Source organism: Lissotriton vulgaris, chromosome 1_1, assembly GCF_964263255.1.
Source record: "Lissotriton vulgaris chromosome 1_1, aLisVul1.2, whole genome shotgun sequence".
NCBI classification, from domain to species: domain Eukaryota; kingdom Metazoa; phylum Chordata; class Amphibia; order Caudata; family Salamandridae; genus Lissotriton; species Lissotriton vulgaris.
Window position 1 is genome coordinate 1,139,484,923 of NC_141685.1, and position 22,021 is coordinate 1,139,506,943.

The window sequence follows — 22,021 nt, forward strand, 5'->3', positions numbered from 1 at the left end:
CTCGAACTCGCGTAGCGCGCTGGTTAGCGCCCCGGTGCGCGTACCGGGGCGCGCTTATAGATATATATATTTATTTGAACCTAAATTACTCAAAATCCACTGGAGCACATATCTTGAGACATAGCAAAGGCACATCGGGCTACCAGTCCCTACAATTTTGCCAAGTTTCGTGGAAATCCATTCAGCCGTTCGGGCTAAAAGTGAGGTCGACCGCCCTATGGAAATTAAAATGGGGAAAACACGTTTTGGGACCCCCCCTTTTTTTCTCGGCCTCTGCTTGACGAATCCCCCCCCCCAAACTTTTTGGGAAGGACCGGAGTGCCGCGAGGCAAATTTGATGAAATTTTCAGGCAGATTCCTCAACCGACGCCAAAGTTATTGACAATAGAATGTTGCGATTTCCTATTGAAAATATTCCTAACTATAACTACCTACTGGCGACCGCCAGTAGGTAATATATAGGTATATATATATATTTTTATATTGCATGTGTTCAATACACATACATTTTTTCAGTCTTTTGTTATGCATTGTATCTATGGAAACTTTGTCTTTTAGTACGGACTGCTAACTATTCTATATTCAAGCATGTGAATCTATGAAAGACACCCCAATACTGGAGAAGAACAATTGTTACTTACCTGTAAACAGGTGGTTCTCCAGTATTAGTGTCTTTCATAGGTTCACATGCGACCCTCCCTCCTCCCCTCAGAGGCTCTCTTCTCCTCATAGACTCTTTTGGGTCACTCTGTGCTACGAAAATCTGAGTTGTTGAGCTCTGAGGAGAAGGTTCTAGAGGGCTGCTGTCGCCTGATTGGCTGCAGTTTGGACCAACATAATGACAGGGATAGGCTGCATTAGGTCTTTTCCATTCCCATGCATTCCTATGTAGAATTTTGGGTAGGCAATCTATGCCTCTTTTACATGTTTCAGGTTTTTCTTCTGATTATATATGGGTATATATATATATTAGTATATTATTGCTATTTTATTTACTGTGGGACTCCCACTCCGACGACGGGGAATATTCAAGCATGTGAATCTATGAAAGACACCAATACTGGAGAACCACCTGTTTACAGGTAAGTAACAATTGTTCTTCTCTCCCAAGCAGTAACAGAAGGGAGAGAGGCAGCAACATTCACGATTCGGTGTGGACTGGATACCACCAACTTACTGGGCAGAACGATTGCCATGTCGGTAGCCCTTCGCCTGGTTGAGAGTCTGGTTTTTCGGGGGATGTTCAAGCAACTCTGCTGGACATGCCCTTTGATGGCTGCCGCCTTTTTGTTGAGAAGGCAGACTCGGCGCTGAAGCGCTTCAAGGATTCCTGAGTTACGGCCAGATCCTTGGGCCTCGCTGTGCCCTCTCAACTCCCACAGTCTGCCTTTCGCCCCTTTTGTGGCAATGGAAGGGGCCCCCCGCCACATCCGGCCCAGTCCAGCCACCAGTTCACGCAAGCTGTCCAGCCTCTGGGTGGCCGCAGACGTGGGACCCAGCGATCCCGCAGGTCTGGGAACCAGCAGGCAGGCCAGTCCACATTCTCGCCATCACCTCTACTCCCTCCCCTTCGAGACTCCCCCTTTCTCCATGCCACTATCTTTCAATGGCATGTCGGAGGATCAGTTGGTGCATCTCTGCCAAGAAGGTTCAGCTCTCTTGGCCAAGAGAGCCATCGAATTAGGTCCCTGTGCCAGAAGTAGGCCGTTGTTGCTATTCCTGCTACTTTCCGGTGCCCAAGAACAACAAAACCCTGCGTCCTATCTTAGACCTCAGGGCCCCCAACCGCTTCCTACGCAAGTAGAAGTTCAAAATGCTCGCGTTGGCTCAGGTCCTGTCTGGCTTCGACCCTGGAGACTGGATGGTGGCATTGGACTTGCAGGATACCTATTTCCATATCCCCGTCCTGCCAGCCCACAGACGCTACATACTGTTCACAGCAGGCCACAAGCATTTTCAGTTCACAGTGCTCCCTTTCAGCCTTATCAGTGCGCCTTGGGTGTTTGCGAAATTGATGGTGGTGGTCTCGGCTCATCTGTGCAGATCAGGTGTTCCCGTCTTCCCCCTATCTCGACGACTGGCTGTTGAAGGCCTGTTCGCCCCAGGCTGTCGTCACCTCCAGGCTGTCGTCGCCTCCAGACTACGGTGGACCTCCTGCGCTTACTGGGGTTCACTATAAACGTGCTAAAGTCACACCTGACTCCCTCTTACTTGCTCTTTTTCATCGGAGCTGTTCTGAACAGTGCAGTTTCGGGTCTAATCTCCCGGACAGCAATTCCTGGATATTCGGGCTATGATACTGATGTTTCAGCCTCTATCCCGGATTTCGGTGAGAATGACCCTGCGGCTGCTGGACAGCTTGATATCCTGCTGTTGGATCATGGCAGATGGCATATGTGGGCTCTGCAGTGGGACCTGAAGTTCCATTAGGCGCAGCATCAGGGGAATCTTTCCAACTACGTCCAGATCTCTGAGGGAATTGCACAAAACTGCACTGGTGGTTAGCAAACAAGGATTGGGTCATAGGTCTCTTCCCCAACCAGAATTCACTGTGGTGACCAATGCATCACTCCTCTCCTGGGATGGGGCCGCCACCTGGGAGAGGAGTGGATCAGAGGAGTCTGGTCTCTGGCGGAATCTGGGCTCCATATCAACCTGTTGGAGCTCCTGGCAATCCACCTGGCACTGAAGGCATTCCTTCCCTCCCTCAAGGGGAAGGCAGTGCCGGTGTTCACGGACACCACCACCGCCGTGTGGTACAGCAACAAACAGGGTGGGATGCAGTTGTGTAAGAGGCTTTGGACATTTCTGGAACATCAGGACATGACTCGGGACATGACCTTGCTGGTTCAACACCTGGCAGGTTCTCTGAACACCAGGGCAGATTAACTCAGCCATCGGTTCTTGGTGGTTCGCAAATGGCGTATCAGAACTGACGTAATTGCGCTTGGGCAGCGTCTAAGTAGGCACTGCAACATCAACCCAGCGACCACAACGCTGACGAAAGCCATGGAGTCAATCGACACCACCTACTGACTCACAGGAGTACTGCTTAAAGAAATAATTCTCCAGATCCAGTCTGGCGCCTGGGGGAAATCCTAAGGTAAGGAATCTATAACTAACCTATGTCTCTTACAGATACATCGTTACCGAAGGTAAGTAACTTGTTCGTTAATGGGTATTAGAGCTTATACACTGCTGGTAGTGCTTTGGGGTTTACAGTTGTACCTCTACCTGTTGTCTACCTGTGAATGCATTTCTTCACTCGACTGATTGAACTACATTTGATGGATAAGTCTTCTTTAGAAGGTAAAAGAAACCTATATATATTCAATTATTTGGGATGGATGGTATGTGGGAGTACAGCTATTGAAGTGGTTGATTTCTTAAAATGGTACAAAGTTGTGTTTTTTTTTCTTTTCTAGTTCTTCCTTGGTGAAGCACATAGCTTGGTACGGGGGTAGTCAATGCCGAACTTAACTTTGATGTATTTTGTTGTTGTAGGTGACTAAAGAGGATTGTAGCAGGATATTATAGGTGTAGCTTAAGCCTGGAGCCATTGCAGTTTCTCAGAAGTGTAATGCTGCTCCTCTTACTCTTAGTTGCTGGTTAGTTAGTCCTGTCTCCTCTTTAACATACGTGACTACTGGTTTATTTTCCTCCACAACCGGAGAAGTTTAGGTGGCACACTTTATCCACTGTACAGGGAAGTGGTAGTGTGTAGTGTCAGTGAGTGGATCTTCCCCTAATGATACCAGAGCACCCCACTTATCATGGGTGTGTTCGCAAACAAAAACATAAGTCCAGTAGGTCTCCTAGAGACTACACGTGCCCTCATTTTTGTTGCTTCCTAATGCAGAGGTTCACAAAGTGCAAACATAGCATGAAGGAGCATTTACTTCACTACATTGTTCATATAACCGCATGGGATGTGAGATCACAAACGTGAGTGGTAATACCTGGGGGTGAAGAGGGCACAAGGTGTAAAACTGGAAAGGTTCCAAAACAGCTGGGATTTCTATAACCCCAATCAGTCCTGAGCAGAACGTGCTCCTTGACGAAGAGTGGTAAGTGAGAAACTCACCTACACCTTGTGTGGAGCACTCAGAATTCTGGCCGTCCACTATTCCGGTCCTGACAAAGGCCACAAGACCCGTAGGGACATTTGTGGCCAAAAAATTTCAGCCTGACCACTAGGTGTTGTGAGCCAGTAACATCCATTCAACACCACTTCTCTTTTAAAAGGGAGGCTATCAGCCTTTTATTTTTGTGTAAATAGACTAGTCTTCCTTCTCCCATTTCCTGCAGTGGTGGGATAGCATTGAACTCCACAGATGATGATAGCAACCTAGGTGCTTGGAGCCGCAGATTCACAATTATGATGACTGTTACCACTAGATCAGACTATGCAACACAATGCGAGACTTAATGGGAATGAAGCTCTGATACTTTGAACTTTTCTAACCGTTGTCCCTCTTTCTCCCCCTAGGCTCCTCACTGTGAGCACGCCTTCTGTAATGCTTGCATTACCCAGTGGTTCTCGCAACAGCAAACCTGCCCGGTGGACCGCAGTGTGGTGACTGTGGCTCACCTGCGCCCTGTTCCGCGGATCATGCGGAACATGCTCTCTAAGCTGCAGATTACTTGTGACAACGCTGTTTTTGGCTGTTCTGTGGTGGTTCGACTCGACAACCTGATGTCTCACCTTAACGACTGCGAGCACAATCCCAAACGCCCTGTGACCTGTGAGCATGGATGTGGGTAAGTGTGCAGCGGTTGGGGGGCATGAGGTTTGGTTTGGTAGAAGAAAATCCAGCAAGATGGCACAGCGAGAAAATACTGCTGCGGACATATGCTTTGTCTGCAGGGCACAAGTTTAAATGTTCCCAAGGTTAACTTTGACTCTTTTCCTTAGTTGTTAAATTTTGTGCTGTGAAATGGAGTAATCATATCTGTTATATATAGCTCTGAGAAGCCTCGGAATTGCAATATGTAATGCTGCATAAATACGTTCTAATTGTCATGAGAGACCAGTTTTCTGTAGGCCTTGCATTAGGGATTTGAGTAAGTGCACTGGAAGTGTGGAGTCTAAAGGACTATGTGTAGAGCCCGGAGTTTATGCTGACCTCTAAGTATTAAAGTATGTAGGTGTGCCAGTCTCCATGTTTATATAAATGCTGAACAGACTTTGTACAGTGGAGTTCTGCTAGTAAATTAGAAAACTCTTCAGAAAAATTGATTTGTGGGTCAGCGGAAACTGCTTTGTAACTCATTATAGGAAGTGTACTTTGTGAAAATTTCCCATTACTTTTCTTGTCGCACCTCTAAGTCCACAGAAAAATAAGCTAAGACTGAACATCTAACCTTTATTTATACCAGCCATTACAATAGCGCTTTAAAAATACTCAGTAAGATGCTGCAGATAAGTTAGTGTGTCTTCAGCAGATCAATAGTACGAACTAAATCTTTTCAAATTCCCTATTAAACTAACTGTGCCTACTTAGCAGGCTAGTGATGCCTACAGGGGACTACACAAGAAATGAAAGGCTTTCCTTTTATGTGAAGATAACATCGTGTTCTGCACCTTTGTATTAAGTTCACTGCTACCAAATAGCTTTTTTCCTCGCTGTGATAAGAATGTGGCTAATTCATTATGACTGTTTCCTCCTCTTTATCCTCCACAGCTTGGAGATGCCAAAAGATGAGCTTCCAAACCACAACTGCATTAAGCACTTGAGGTCAGTGGTGCAGCAGCAGCAAACCAGAATTGCTGACCTGGAAAAGTCCTCGGCTGAGAATAAGCACCAGCTCTCTGAACAGGTAATGCCTCCTATTATGTTTCATAATCTTTATTTCGATCACCAGGATCACAAAAGACATTAACAGCGATACACACTGCATTTCGAATCTGGGTGTGTGCACCCTGTAGCTATAGTGCTTGGCATATTTATTTTAAAAAAAGAGTTGGAGTTCGAAGGCTTCAAGGTGATATAAAGATTAGGATATTCAGAAAAAACGTCATAAAACCACTGTACCACATATGTAAAACATTCATATTGTCTTAAAAAATGAAAAATATCTTATCGCATGCAAAATATCATAAAAGTGAACTTATTAATTAGGAAATATAAAATATGATACAACCAATGGCCATAAATGGTTGCCATGAAATCTATCAAATATAAACTAGTGAAAAGAGCACTAGAATGGATGTAAAGTTCAAGAACTGGGAGCACAATTGTAACAGACAGAAATTGACATTAATCGTTTGTTATTGCTCTGCCAATACAACATTGTCCTAGCCATTATGTATGTCAACTTACTCTTTATGCTAACCACTAAGTTCAATGGGCACAAGAATCTTTGTAATTTTTTCTTGAATTGACCACATCCAACGTAGGAATTTAGCAGTTGATATTATACACACGTCATTTATGTTGGTCAACAGTATTCTTATTGCAATGGTGGTACACCTGGTACCCATGTTTCTGCATAAAAGTTTTAACCATTTGTCCTGGGTGCCCTTATAGGCCGGGTAGATTAATAGAATGTGTGAATAAGTCTCCTCAAAATCCACACACAATTGGCATTTGCGGTCATTTAAATTAAGCCATTTGTGCATGGTTTTCACTGGGAGTGTACCTACCCGGAATTGAAAGTAGAGTAGTCTGTCTCTAGGCTTGGATATAACATCCCAGAAAGCTTCATACTGAGGAAAGGACTTGAACCCTATGAATTTGCCTGTCAATGTAGCACACTCAATGGCTCGGGTACTATTCTTTACCACCATAGACCAGTAGAGCTCTTTCATTTCTTTTTTAGAGGGGAACTGATGACCCACTGGATTGCCCCATAAATGTCGCAAACCGATGTTAACCAATGTGATTTTCACTGTTTGCAACCATATCATTTTACACGAGGTGTCTGCTTCCCCGACATCTTTCAGGGCGGTAGGGTAGTGAGATAGCTCTGGAGTGGTCCATAATCTTCGCCAGAATGCTATAGGGCGAAACCTTGCTGTTCGAGGCAAATGAGCTGCAGATCACACACTATGCATAGATCGCCATCTGGTGTTGGCAGTTTGATATTGTCTTGGAATAAGTCTTTGGAAGTTTCGAGATAGGTGACTCCTCCTTTGGACTATAGTGCGCATGGGCATCGACTTCATCTTCAGATTGTTTTTTTCCAACATCGGGCTCGGATGTGTTCGATGCATTCCAGTTCAGTATTGTTACCGATTTAACTTTCGATGCGCAATCTTTACCCTCTCTTCGGTTTTGTTTAACATTGCGTTTCCCTTTCTACACACATCTCTACAAGCTTTTACTTTGGTTCCAGTCGTCGAAGCAGGCCTTCAGGCCTATCTGCGCCACAGGCCTTTTGGCTCATGGAAAGGACTCCCTTCAAAAAGTGTCCTCAATGTGGATCCAAGTTTCCACACGCCGATCTTCATGAGGTGTGTAACCTCTGCCTTTCACCTGAAAACGAGACCAAAGACTGTCCGGCTTGGGCCTCTTTCCGCTCCAAGAAAACCATCCGAGATCGTCAAGCTCAAAGAAGCATGGCTCGAGCATCGATACCAGACGACATCTTCCAAGAAGGCATCGATGTGCAGGAGCGGATGGAAGAAGGCACCTTTAGCGAAGAATCCGACTTTGAAGACATCACTCCGGGGTAACGGGTCGTAAGTACTGACGTCGACCCCTATCCATTCATTCAAAGGCTTCGGTAACACTTTCACCTTCGGGCCTAGGTGCACACCGGGATAAAACTTCCCACGCCCCGCCTTCGGGCCCAGCAAAGAAGTCTACATATAAGCCTTCAGGCCACTCTGGATCGAGCCAGCCTACCGTCGGTGCCAAAACCTCATCTTCGGCACCAGCAAAAGAGAAACCAAAACCATTGTCTTTGACCGTGCCGAAGCCTGGTTCAACACCGGCGCCTTCTGCACCAAAACCTTTGGATCCAAAGAAATCCTCTGAACCAACAAAGCCAGCGGCTCCAAAAACCACTAATGAACCTTCTGATCCCAAAAAATCGTCGGAACCAAAAAAACAAGTGGTTCCAAAAACCATCTGGCACGCACACCTCAGATCCGAAAAAATCATCGGAGCCGACCAAACAACCGGTTCCAAAGACTCCAGCCAAACCTTTGGAACCCAACAAAGCTCCCGATTCCAAACCAAAGGAGCATAAAACAACACCAAAACAATGCCACACAGGCATTTGGACTCCAGAAAATCAACACCAAAACATCATCTTTCAGAGGAGGAGCCGTTTCGACCCGATCCCACACAAAAAACTCTGGCAATAGACCCAGAAACAGGTTATCTCAGGATTAGTCCATCCAACAAAAGGAAAATGGACAAACCTACACCACCTCCAATTCCTTCAAAGAAAAAAGACATTGCTACTTCCCCTTTAAGGATTCCTTTTCCTCCTCTACCATACATCTCTCCTGTCCCATCTCCAGTACCCTCACAATCTCCTCCACCTACAGATTATGACGGTACCCCTGATGACCAAGGGGATGATGAACCTCTAGGGGAACCTAGTCATCCTTACATCCCAAATGACCCATGGCACACCAGATGTTCCTAATGTACCACAAGAGGATGTCTACCCATCTAGACCATCCCTTCCAGAGGAGACTATAGGTTTCACTCAACTAATACACAGAGCTGCAGAATACTACATGGTAAATTTACATACAGACCCCATAGAAGAAGACTTCCTCATGGAAACTTTTGCAACATCTCAACGGTCCACCTCTATTTTACCAATGTTAAAAGGGGTCATTAAACACGCTCTTGAAGTCTTTAAAGACCCCTTTAGGGCTAGAGTCATTAACCCTAGGATAGAGTAAAAGTACAGGGTTGCCCCAACTGACCCTGCATACATTAAGGGACAGCTTCCCTTAGATTCCTTGGTTGTTTCCACTGCCAGGAAAAGGGCCAACTCTCAAACCTCAGGCGATGCTCTACCACCTGACAAAGAGTCAAAACTCTTGGACGCATCTGCCAAAAGAACAGTGTCACAAGCAGCCAACATATGGAGGATTGCTAACACACAATCTTTACTATCTAGGTATGATAGGGTGCCCTATGATGAACTAGAGATCCTACTACAACACCTTCCAGATAAATATTAGACAAAAGCCCATGTTCTCATACATGAAGGTAAACTAGTAACTAATTCCTCTATTCGATGTGCTCTTGATGCCGCAGATACAGCATCCCGAGCTAATTACGCAGTGTTCTGTTACGCCGACATGCCTGGCTAAGGATATGCGGGTTTAAACCAGAGTTTCAAACAACCATACTAAACCAAAACACACGGATACCACCAAATCAATGGGAGCCTTGCAATCGCAAGCTCCCAGAAGTTCCTTTTGTCGCTCCTCTTATAGGGGTGCCTCTAGAGGCTTTAACACCAATAACTCCTCCACTTCATATAAAAGTCCCACACAGACCTCCTCTACCAGAGTTTATTTCAGAGGAGCCTACAAAGGTAGAGGCAAGGCTACCAATACTCTTACTGCCACCACCTCAAAACAATGACTTCCAGTCGCTCCCCCTCGGACTATCCTACTCCAGTCGAGGGGACGATAAACCCAAGTTCGAGGCATGTGGGCTGCTAAATTCATATCTTAGCATTAGATCGCCGCCTAGTGTTGGGTCCGGATGATCGCACATTGTTGTCCTGGAAGAGTCTTCGAAGTATCCTGAGATAGGTGGCTCCTCCCCTGGACTACAGTGCGCATGGGCATCGGCTCCATCCCCAGATTGTTTTTTTCCGCCATTGGGTTCGGATGCGGTCTCGACGTCTCTCTGTCGGAACCGAGAAAACATAACTTTAAACGGCCAAAAGGCCTTGTGTTCTTTACGTCGGTATTGTTTGCGTGCGGTCTCGAGTTCTTCCGTCTCTCGGAGCCGGAATCAGCGGAGTATTTGCACTCTTCGGACATCGAGGCCTTCTCATCGCGACTCGACAGCGAGTTTCCAACATGGAGCGGAGTCCGTTTAAACTCTGTCCGCTCTGTGGGTCCAAATACCCACATATAGACGTGCACCCGGTCTGTAACAAATGCCTTTCGCCAGACCATAACGAAGGAAACTGCAGGGCCTGTGCGAGTTTCAGGTCCAAGAAGACACTCAAGATTCGGCGCGCGGTGCGCCTTGAGGCCCAACAAACGGCCCCGGATCCGGATAACATCTTCGACGACCAAGAAGAGGAGGACCACAGCCATCATCTTCAAATCTCCCCGCCTGAGACGGAGGTCGAGGCAGATCCGGAAGACGACGACGGAGTCGTGGGTCAAGGCCTTGAATACGTCGACGAGGTAGGGGACGTCGAAGAGGTTTATGGGGCCGCGGAAGATAGCTCAGAGGACGAGCTATGCCCCGAAGTTTACGGACATAAAGAGCGGGTCACGGGATCGCCTGTCGGCCTTACCCAAGACCCCGTAGCGCAAGCCACGGCCCCGCCTTCGGGCCCGGCCACGGACATACTTGCTGCGCAGAGGGTATCGAAACCGAAACTGAAAGCTACGGTATCGACTACACCTAAAATGGCCGACCCGAAACCGAAACTTAAGGACTCGGGCGTCCCTAAGATGGCGATCGTACCACCAAAAACGACTAAGCCTGCTGCCTCATCGACTCCGTCGACCTCCGGTCCACAGAAGTCGAAGAAATCTGGCGATTCCACAGTGTCGAAATCGGCGCCGGAGGAGAGATCCTCTAAGAAGGGTGGCACGCACAAGACAAGCGCTGCGACGCCGGCAAAGCCCGCCAAAGCCAGCGACACGGCTCCAGCTCCGACTGGGACTTCGTTTGTCGGACGCGTGGTAGAGGCAGAGCCGTCAAAGTCACACGGATCGAAGGCTGGCACATCTGCGCATCGGTCCAGGGACTCGGGGTCGGCGGACGTGGCATCATCGTCCAACCCTCAGAAGGACCAACAGAACGTCGAATCCGAAGGCAAGGCCTCCTCGTCGGTGCCAAAGGCCACTGTCACCGACGCGTCTCTCATTGCTTCTTCACTACAAAGAATTAGGGAGAAGGCCTCTGCTTCGTCGGCGCCGGCGCCATCGCCGCAGAAGGCGACAGACGTTCCGGTCAAGCCTGCAAGTAAACTCCTCTTCCTTCTGCCGCCAAAAGAGGCGCCGAAGGCCTTTTCATCAAAATCGACGCCAAAGAAGTCGGAATCTTCTACGGCAGGGGCACTTTCAGGTCGAGTACTCGACTCAGAAGAGGATTCGGAGTGCTTTATAGACGCAGAAACGGGCAAATTGACCCTTTACAAAAGGAAGATCACTTCACAGCCGGTGGAATCCTATGTCATCCCCCTGAAGAAGAAAAAGTTTCCACAGGACTCCTCAGGCCTCATGGAACCTATCCAGCCCCCTCCAAGAAGGAGCCCAACTCCGTCTCCAGACCACTCTGAAAGTGAGGGCTATGATGAAGATGACCAATACACTTTCCCAGTCAATGAACCAGGTGCACAGCCGGATTCATATGATGACATTGGGGACCGAGGCACCCAAAATGTGGGACAGGACCCACAGGCTTTCAGTACACGTGCATCCCCAACAGAGGATTCTGCAGGTTTCCATGCACTCATTGAGAGGGCAGCTGCTAATCATGATGTGGACATGCATGCTGACCCAGTTGAAGAAGACTTTCTATTCGACACTTTTTCAGTTTCGGAAAGAACTGTAAAGACACTGCCTATGCTCAAAGGGGTCCTCAAGCATGCTGCGGACATCTTTAAAGAGCCTACCAGGGCGAGGGTGGTCAATCCACGTATTGAAAAAAAGTACAGACCAGCGCCTGCAGACCCTGCATACATTCGGGGACAGTTGCCGCTTGACTCCCTGGTGGTCGCAAATGCCCGTAAAAGGGCCAACTGCCAAACAACGGGTGAAGCTCCTCCCCCGGATAAGGAGTCCAAAGTGCTAGAGGCAGGAGGCAAAAGAGTGGCTGCGCAAGCTGCCAATTTCTGGCATATTGCAAATACACAGGCACTACTGGCACGTTATGATAGGTCACATTACGACACACTAGAGCAAATTGTGCAACACCTGCCTCCACAGTTTCAAGAGGGCACCAAAATGATTATACAGGAAGGACAACTGATCTCCAACGCGGCCATAAAGTGTGCACTTGATGCCGCGGACACAGCCGCTAGGGCCATTAACACTAGTGTCATGCAGAGACGACAGGCGTGGCTCCGCATATCGGGGTTTAAACCTGACATTCAAACAACCATACTTAATCAACCAGTCAATCCTGATAGACTGTTTGGTCCAGATGTTGACACCACCCTAGAAAAAATTAAAAAAGACACCGAAACTGCTAAATCTATGGGGGCCCTACAATCACAGCAGTTTCGTGGCAATAGTTTTCGTCGCTCAGGTGCCCGTGGAGTCACCAGAGGACAGATGGGTCAGCAGTCACAATTCCCTAGAGGTGGAGCACAATCCTCGTACCCCAAACAGAACAAGAGGGGCTACAGGGGAAACAGCAACAAAGGACGCGGCAGAGGGAACAACAATTCACGCTCCTCTGCCCCAAGCAATCAGTGACTCTCTGTCACTGCCCCCCGACCACTTAACACCTGTCGGGGGGAGACTACAGCAGTTCCTGCCCGTCTGGATCAACATCACCACAGACAGGTGGGTGCGACAACTTATCCAGTACGGTTATTGTCTAGAGTTAAAATCCACTCCACCCAACATTCCACCAAGGCAAAGACCTATGTCCGCAGAGCACTTGCACTTATTGCAGCAGGAAGTGGTGGTGATGCTGCAAAAAGGAGCAATCGAGCTCGTGCCAGTGGGGGAGGAAGGCACGGGGGTATATTCCCTGTACTTCCTCATTCCAAAGAAGGACGGATCTCTCAGACCAATTCTGGATCTCCGTCCCCTCAATCTGTATATACTGTCAGAGCATTTCCATATGCTTACACTGCAACAGATTCTTCCCATGTTAAACAAAGGAGACTTCTTAGCAACCTTAGACCTCAAGGATGCTTATTTCCACATTCCACTACACCCGTCCCACAGAAAGTACCTCAGGTTCACTATCCAAGGCACGCATTATCAGTTCAAAGTCCTACCCTTCGGAGTCACCACAGCCCCAAGGGTGTTTACCAAGTGCCTGGCGACAGTAGCAGCGCACCTCAGGAGGCAAAACATCCATGTCTACCCCTACCTCGACGACTGGCTCGTTCAAGCCAGGTCGGAACAACAGTGCGCCGCGGACATGTCGACTACCATTCACCTCCTTCACGACCTGGGTTTCTCGTTGAATTACCCAAAGTCACACCTTCAGCCGGCACATGTCCGGCAGTTTCTGGGTGCGACAATCAATACCCTGACGGCCAAGGCGCAACCAAACCAAGTCAGGATAGACAGCATGCAGTCTCTAATCCAAAAGTTCAGACCAAGACACTCACTTCCAGCGAGAGTGTTCATGCAGTTGATAGGCATGATGGCCTCCTGCATCTTCATAGTCCCTCACGCACGGTTGCATATGCGCCCGCTCCAGGAGTGCTTAGCAAATCAGTGGACACAGGCTCAGGGACAATTAACAGACCTAGTGTTGGTTACCAGTCGGGCATACGACTCTCTGCATTGGTGGACTCCACACAACCTTTGCAAGGGCTGACTGTTCCAGGAGCCAGTGCCACAGGTTATCCTGACAACGGACGCATCTCTCCAGGGATGGGGAGCTCATCTGCTCACTTACACGGTGCAGGGACTATGGACGACGCAGCAACAGAAGATGCACATCAACTATCTAGAACTGATGGCGATCTTCATGGCGCTCAAGTCCTTCATTGTACATCTGTGCAACAAAGTGGTGTTAGTCCGGACGGACAACATGACCGCGATGTACTACATCCAAAAGCAGGGGGGCACCCACTCACTGCAGCTGTCTCACCTGGCTCAGAGCATGTGGAAGTGGGCCATTCAGAGGAACATCTTCCTCATGGCAGAACACCTCCCAGGGAAGGACAATCAGATGGCGGATCTGCTCAGCAGATACAGCCATCAAATGCACGAGTGGGAGATACATCCATCAGTACTCCAGCCGTACTTCCAAAGGTGGGGTCGTCCAGAGATAGACCTGTTCGCCACAAGGGAGAACGCAAAATGCCAAAGCTTCGCCGCCAGGTTCCCACACCCGCAATCGCAGGGCAATGCGATATGGATGAACTGGTCAGGCAAATTTGCGTACGCTTTTCCCCCGACACCTCTGATACCACTGGTGGCGAGAAAACTAAGGCAACACTCGATGACACTCATCCTAGTTGCTCCAACGTGGGCGCGCCAGGCCTGGTACACCACGTTCCTCGAACTCTCAGTGGTACCGCATCAAAGACTGCGCCTCACGCCCAGACTTTTGACGCAGAACCATGGAGAAATTCAGCATCCAGATCCGCAACAGCTCAACCTAGCGATCTGGCTCCTGAAGTCTTAGAGTTTGGATACCTCAACCTACCTCCTGAATGCATGAACATCATCAAGGAGGCGAGGAAGCCGACAACCAGAGCATGCTATGCCGCAAAATGGAAGCGTTTTGTCATTTACTGTGCAGACAATGACATAAACCCGCTAGATGCATCTATTCCTAACATCATTTGCTATCTGTTACACCTTTATAAGTGCAAACTAGCGTTCACTTCTATTCGGATACATCTATCCGCCATCGCAGCTTACCTTCAAAACAGGCAGCATCTCTCGGTCTTCAGGGTGCCTGCCATTAAAGCGTTCCTTGAAGGTCTGAAACGAGTCATTCCCCCAAGAACACCGCCAGCTCCGGTGTGGAACCTCAATGTGGTCCTCACCAGACTGATGGGACCACCATTTGAGCCACTGCACTCGTGTGAACTACAATTCCTAACGTGGAAAGTAGCTTTCCTAATTGCTATTACGTCACTAAGGCGTGTTAGTGAGCTACAAGCGCTCACAATCCAAGAGCCATTCATTCAGATTCATCCAAATAGGGTAGTGCTACGTACTAACCCCAAATTCCTTCCAAAGGTGGTGTCACATTTTCATCTCAACCAAACTATCGACTTGCCGGCATTCTTCCAGAACCCACAAACAGTGGCGGAAAGAATGCTCCATACGTTAGACGTACGGAGGGCGTTGATGTACTACATAGACAGGACACAACACTTTAGGAAAACAAAACAACTTTTTGTTGCCTTCTCACCACAACACAAAGGCAACCCGATTTCCAAAGCAGGAATAGCCAGATGGATTGTTAAGTGCATTCAAATCTGTTATCAAAAAGCCAAGCGCACTTTAACAATACCCCCAAGGGCGCACTCCACACGCAAATTGGGGGCATCCATGGCTTTCCTAGGGAACATTCCTTTAGAGGACATTTGCAGAGCAGCCACGTGGATTACACCACATACCTTTACAAAACACTACTGTGTTGATGTACATTCCAAACAGCAAGCGGCTGTTGGACAGGCTGTTCTCAAGACACTTTTTCAGGTTTCTGCAGCTGGCACGGGCAACCGCCGCTGATGGAGGGACTGCTATGTATTCTATGCTAAGATATGAATTTAGCAGCCCACATGCCTCGAACTGAATATGCTACTTACCAGTATGCATCTGTTCTTGGCATGTAGGGCTGCTAACATTCATATCGCCCACCCTCCTCCCTGGTGCCTGTCGCAGCTGCAGATATACTATTGTATTCGTTCATTAGCATGGACATCCTTTACACTTTTCACTCCATCCTCTGCCACAATGGCGAAAAACAATCTGGGGATGGAGCCGATGCCCATGCGCACTGTAGTCCAGGGGAGGAGCCACCTATCTCAGGATACTTCGAAGACTCTTCCAGGACAACAATGTGCGATCATCCGGACCCAACACTAGGCGGCGATCTAATGCTAAGATATGAATGTTAGCAGCCCTACATGCCAAGAACAGATGCATACTGGTAAGTAGCATATTCATTCCTCCTGGTCTGGAACAATATCACCACAGACAGGTGGGTGAGATAAATTATCCAGTCTGGTTATTGCCTAGAGCTCACTGCCCCTCCCCCCCCAACATATCACCCAAACAGCATCCAATGTCAACAGAACATTTAATGCTTCTAAAACAAGAGGTGCTTTCCCTACTGCACAAACATGCAATAGAACCAGTTCCCCTTCACCATCAAAACACAGGTATTTACTCCCTATACTTTCTGATCCCAAAGAAGGATGGAATCCTGAGGCCCATCTTAGACCTCAGACCATTAAACCTATACATACAATCAGACCATTTTCACATTGTCACTCTTCAACAGGTCCTTCCCCTACTGAAACAAGGCAATTTTCTTGCCACTTTAGATCTGCAGGACGCCTACTTCCACATTCCACATTCCCCCTGCTCACACTAAATATCTTCGGTTTGTAGTAGACGGTCAGCACTATCAATTCAAAGTTCTCCCATTCAGAGTTACCACAGCACCCGGAGTATTCACAAAATGTCGAGCAGTGGTAGCAGCCCACTTAAGAAGACAACAGATTCATGTCTTCCCATACTTGGACGACTGGCTCATAAAAGTCAAGTCACATACTCAGTGTGTAAGTCACACACACATCACAATCCAACCACTGCACGACTTAAGGTTTACAATAAATCACTCTTAAGTCTCACCTCCAACCATCCCGCATCCAACAATATCTAGGTGCCACAATACACCTCAAAAGACCTTGCATACCCCAATCTAGCCAGGATAGCAAGTATGCAGGCCCTTATAACAAAGTTCCAAATGCAGCACTCGCTACCAGCTCCAGTGTTCATGCATCTCAAAGGGATGATGGCCTCTTGCATATTCATAGTACCTCATGCAAGACTCCAGATGCGCCCCTTACAGGAATGCTTAGCTCGCCAGTGGAACCAAGTTCAAGGTCAGGTAACAGATCTGGTGGTGTTAGACGGCCGCACACATCGCTCTCTGTAGTGGTGGAACACCCAAAACCTTTCCAAAGGGCGACTGTTCCTACAGCCGGTTCCAAATGGTGTTAACAGCAGACACATCGCTCACCGGCTGGGGAGCTCATCTACTACTTCAGACCATACAGGGCAGGTGGACACCACAGCAAAAGCTACTCCACATCAATCATTTGGAGCTACTAGCGATATTTCTGGCATTAAAAGCATTCCAGAAACGCGTATCAAACAAAGCTGTTTTAGTCCGGACGGACAACATAACAGCAATGTATTGTTTGCAAAAACAAGGGGGACGCACTCTCCTCCAAACATATTCCTTTTAGCACAACATCTTCCAAGTTTACAGGATCCTATGGCAGATCTAATAAGTTGGCAGACTCAACAGATTCACGAGTGGGAACTCCACCCACAAGTCCTCCACCTGTTTTTCCAAATGTGGGGACATTCAGACCTAGATCTCTTCGCCACACATTTAAACACAAAATGCCCAAACTTCACTGCCAGATATCCACACCAATTGTCCAAAGGCAATGCGATATGGATGAATTGGTTAGGCAGGTTTGCCTACGCTTTTCCGCCTCTTCCACTTATTCCACTAGTTGTACGCAAGCTGCAGCAACAATCACTAACACTGATCCTAGTTGCTCCAACATGGGCCAGACACCTTGGTACACAACCTTGCTTGAACTAACCGTACTCCTGCACCACGAACTACATCTCTCCCCACAACTGTTAACACAGAACCATGGAGAGGACAGACACCCAGATCCAGCACAGCTCAACCTAGCGATCTGGCTCCTGAAGTCCTAGAATTTGGTTATCTCAATCTTCTATGTGATTGTATGAATGTCATCAAAGAAGACGGGCATCCCACCACTAGAGCCTGCCATGCAGCCAAGTGGAAAAGATTTGTAATATACTGTACCAACAACAAAATCAATCATCTAGATTTGTCTATTCAAAATCTCATATGTTACCTACTACATCTTCATAGATGTAACCTAGCATACACATCAATCAGATTACATCTCGCTGCCATAGCAGCCTATCTGCAAAATAGACAACATCTATCATTATTCAGGGTACCTGCCATTAAAGCATTCATGGAAGGCCTCAAAAGAATAATTACTCCAAGAGTACTACCCTCTCCAGTGTGGAATCTAAACATCGTCCTCACTAGGCTAATGGGTCCTCCGTTTGAACCTCTGCATAAATGTGCGTTACAGTTTCTTACGTGGAAAGTCGCTTTCCTTGTCGCTATCACATCTCTCAAAAGTCAGTGAGCTACAGGCACTAACTATTCAAGAACCATTTCTACAACTCCATCATAATAAAATGGTTCTTCGAACAAATTCTAAATTCCTTCCAAAAGTTATTACTCCCTTCCATCTCAACCAATTGGTAGAGTTGCCAATATTCTTTTCGCATCCACAAACATTTGCAGAAAGGGCTCTTCATACACTAGATGTAAAAAAAGAGCTTCTCTATTAAATTTATAGAACAAAACCTTTTGTAAAACAAAACAACTTTTTGGTTCCTTCTCACCACCACATAAAGGCAATCCCATATCAAAGTCTGGAATTGCAAGGTGGATTGTCTAATGCATACAGATTTGCTATCACAAAGCATACACTCTCTGTTCCCCCTAAAGCTCATTCCACTCACAAAATGGGGGCTTCCATGGCTTTTTTAGGGAACATTCCCGTAGATATTTGCAAAGCAGCTACATGGTCTTCACCGCACACATTCACAAAACACTATTGTGTAGACGTGTAAGCAAAACAAAAAGCTGCTGTCGGCCAGGCTGTCCTCCAAACACTATTTCAGACTACTGCAACAGATACTGGTGGTTGCCGCTAAAGGGACAGTACTGCTATGCAATCTATGCATACTGTGTGATCTGCAGCTCATATGCCTCGAATGGAAAATGCTACTTACCAGTATGCATCTGTTCTCGGCATGTAGAGCTGCAGTTTCACACACGCCCACCCACCTACCTTTATCTGTTCCAGTATTATCTTAATTAGATATAACATACGTGGACATCTTTCTGTTCTCACAAAACTCCATCTTTTCCCTTCTTGGCGAAAAAACAATCTGAAGATCGAGTTTTTTTTTTTTAAATATATTTTTATTGCAGAATTATAAACCACAGGATACAATTAATCAGCCAGTTCACTCGTGATATCCCCCCGTCCAATAAGAAATCCCAGTCGTACACAGCCATTCAGCCCGCATCCCGGAGGCCGGGCGGCATATTACTTCGTTCAATGGGAAAACATCACGGTGCACGTCCCATAGGGACCATGGTTGAAATGTCGTTTTGCGTATCTGCTTTTACCCCCCCCCCCACCCACAACATCACTCCCGTCAGCCATCCCAGTGATAATCAGTGGTACCGCCCTTGTCGGGGCCTGCCCTAGGCGCTATGGGTTGTCACACCTGGCCGCTCTCCCCAGCCATTCCACACTCCACACAGTACCCACCGTCCTAGTAGATCCAAGGTGCCCTAACGAGCAACCATCTAATGGCTTCCGGCCCACCCCAAACTCCCGGTAACCAGCCCCCCCCTCCCCTGGCAACTGCTAAGGTGTGTGCTTCGTCCTGTCGAATTGGATGGATCCACTACAGTGCGTGGTACAATACTTCTGTGTTCGCCCCGCGGTGTCCATCGGCTTAGTTCTCCCCATCCTCATCCTCTACCAAAGAATCAGGCAAAGCTTGTACCACTAACTCCCATGCACGCGCCACATCCAATGCCTTCTCATTCCCCATCTTGACAGCCTGCTTCATCCGGAGCACACTCTCGCAGTCAGACCACCGCAGCAGTTCATTCTTCCATCTACGCAGTGAGGGTCCCCCCCTGGACTTCCAATGCCACGATATTTCCCTCTGCGCCAATATCAGACCCAAGTCTATGAATTTGCTTGTCACCTTGGTGTGTTTAGTATGCGGGAACCAGAGCAGCAGGCACGCCGCCATATCTAATTCCACCTCCCTGTCAGTCACTTCATTCAGGAGTTCCCCTACCTCCGCCCAATAGGTCCCCAGGTGTGAGCACCCCCAAAACAAATGGTCCATGTCCGCTCCCAGAGACGAACACCGTGGGCATCGGGCATCCGGCACCTGAAAGTACCGCTGTAATTTCTCAGGAGTTAAATAAGCCCTATGAAGCACATAGAAATGTACCTGCTGAAAGCGCGCATTTCTCGTGCCCTTCCACGTGCGCCGCAGGATGTGGCCCCATGCCGTATCCGGTATGGGTCGGCCTACGCTCACCTCCCATTTAGCCTTGAGCCCTTGGAGTGGTTCCAGTCCCTCATTCAGCATCCTATTATGGAGGCACGTCACAGCTTTGAACGTACCAGCCGCCATCACCACATATTGGCACGCCATAGTCGTTGTGGGTTCCATGAGCCCCCCTTTCCAGTGCTTCTGTATGGCAGCCACCACTGCCGCGTGTAGTAGGAAACCCCCATCAGGCAGCCCGAACTGGTCCCGGAGCACTTCGAACGGCGCCAAAGCCCCGTCTATGTACAAGTCGCCCTCTACCAGCAGTCCCGCCTCTTCCCAATCCAGCAACGGGGACCAATCTCCCCCGTGCGGCAAAGCCGTCAGCATTCCGATCGGGATCTCCGGTGCATAAGGCCGCGATGCCCTCGCTCTCCGAAGGCTCCTCTGCCAGCACAGCCTGAGCGTCCGCTCTTCCATGGTGAGGGCCCGTAACTCGAGCCTCTGTTGCATGATGATGTAGGACAGCACGTGGCGTTGTGTCCCCCGATCCCGGTCCTCCTCTGGACCCCGAAACACCCTAGCTACGTTCTGTGTAAGGACCTGCAACTGCGCCGCAAGATAATACAGCTCGAGGTCGGGCACAGCCATGCCCCCCTCTAGCTTGGGGCGAAGTAGCGTGCTCAGGGCCACTCTACGGCGGCCATGCCCCCATAGGAAGCCAATTATCATTGACCGCAGGTCTCTAAATACCCCCTGGGGAATCGAGACAGGCAGCGTTCGGAAATAATAGAGGAAGCGGGGGAGCGCCACCATTTTCAACAGTGCAATCCTGCCCAGAACCGTCAGCGGGAGGGTCGACCAGAAAGACAAGCTGCCCCGCAGTGCCCGGACACAGCGACCAATGTTGCCCTCCAATAGGTCCGCAGTCGCGTGATAGATGCGAACACCCAAATAGGTGATGCAAGAGGGCTCCCATACCACACCCAAATCGCTGCCAGGGACTGGCGATCCCGCTCGCAGCGGGAACACACAAGTCTTCGCCCAATTGACCTTAAGGCCCGACAGCCGGCCGAACTCAGACAACAGATCCATCGCTCCGACCAACGCCCCCGAGGTGTCAGCCAGGTACAGGAGCAAGTCATCCGCATATAGCGATATATAATGCCACTGCCCGCCGCTGACTATCCCCGCGTACCTGTCACCTGACCTCGCATGGACCGCCAAGGGTTCCATCGCCAGAGCAAACAATAGGGGGGAGAGAGAACATCCCTGTCGTGTGCCCCTGCCCACCGGGTATGCCGCAGACACCAGGCCGCCCAAACGCACTCTCGCCGTTGCCGAGGTATATAAGACCCTCGTCCACCTTCGGAACCCCTCGCCCATGCCAAACCTCTCTAACACTCCATCCAGGAAAGACCATTCCAAACTATCAAAGGCCTTCTCGATGTCCACAGACAGGACCGCCGGAGCTCCCTCCCTGTCCAAGATGGCGTCCATTATTCCCACCAGGCGGCGGATATTCAGCGCCGTGCTCCTCGTGGGTATAAACCCGGCCTGGTCCTTGTGTACCAGGCCCGTCATATGTGGGGCCAGCCTGGTGGCTAGGATTCGGCTCAGGATCTTATAATCTACCGTCAGCATGGATAGCGGGCGATAAGACCTCACATCCGCGGCATCCCGGCCAGGCTTTAGGAGCGGTACAATCAAGGCCTCCCGCATGGACCCAGGCAATGCCCCCGCCTCGAAAGCTTCCGTATATACCACCAGCAGCCTGGGAGCCAAGCTGTCCACATACTGTTGATAAAATTCAAT

At 48.7% G+C, this 22,021-nt stretch overlaps 1 protein-coding gene across 2 annotated transcripts in view; it reads left to right on the forward strand.

Moving 5' to 3' along the window:
• The window catches only part of RNF41 (ring finger protein 41), a 402,719-nt gene that overhangs the window by 205,725 nt on the left and 174,973 nt on the right, over positions 1 to 22,021 (forward strand). For both annotated transcript variants that reach the window (XM_086963875.1, XM_086963877.1), the window contains 2 exons: positions 4,490 to 4,761; positions 5,685 to 5,820. In XM_086963875.1, coding sequence (XP_086820001.1) covers positions 4,490 to 4,761; positions 5,685 to 5,820 — 408 coding nt within the window. The remainder of the gene's footprint in view (positions 1 to 4,489; positions 4,762 to 5,684; positions 5,821 to 22,021) is intronic.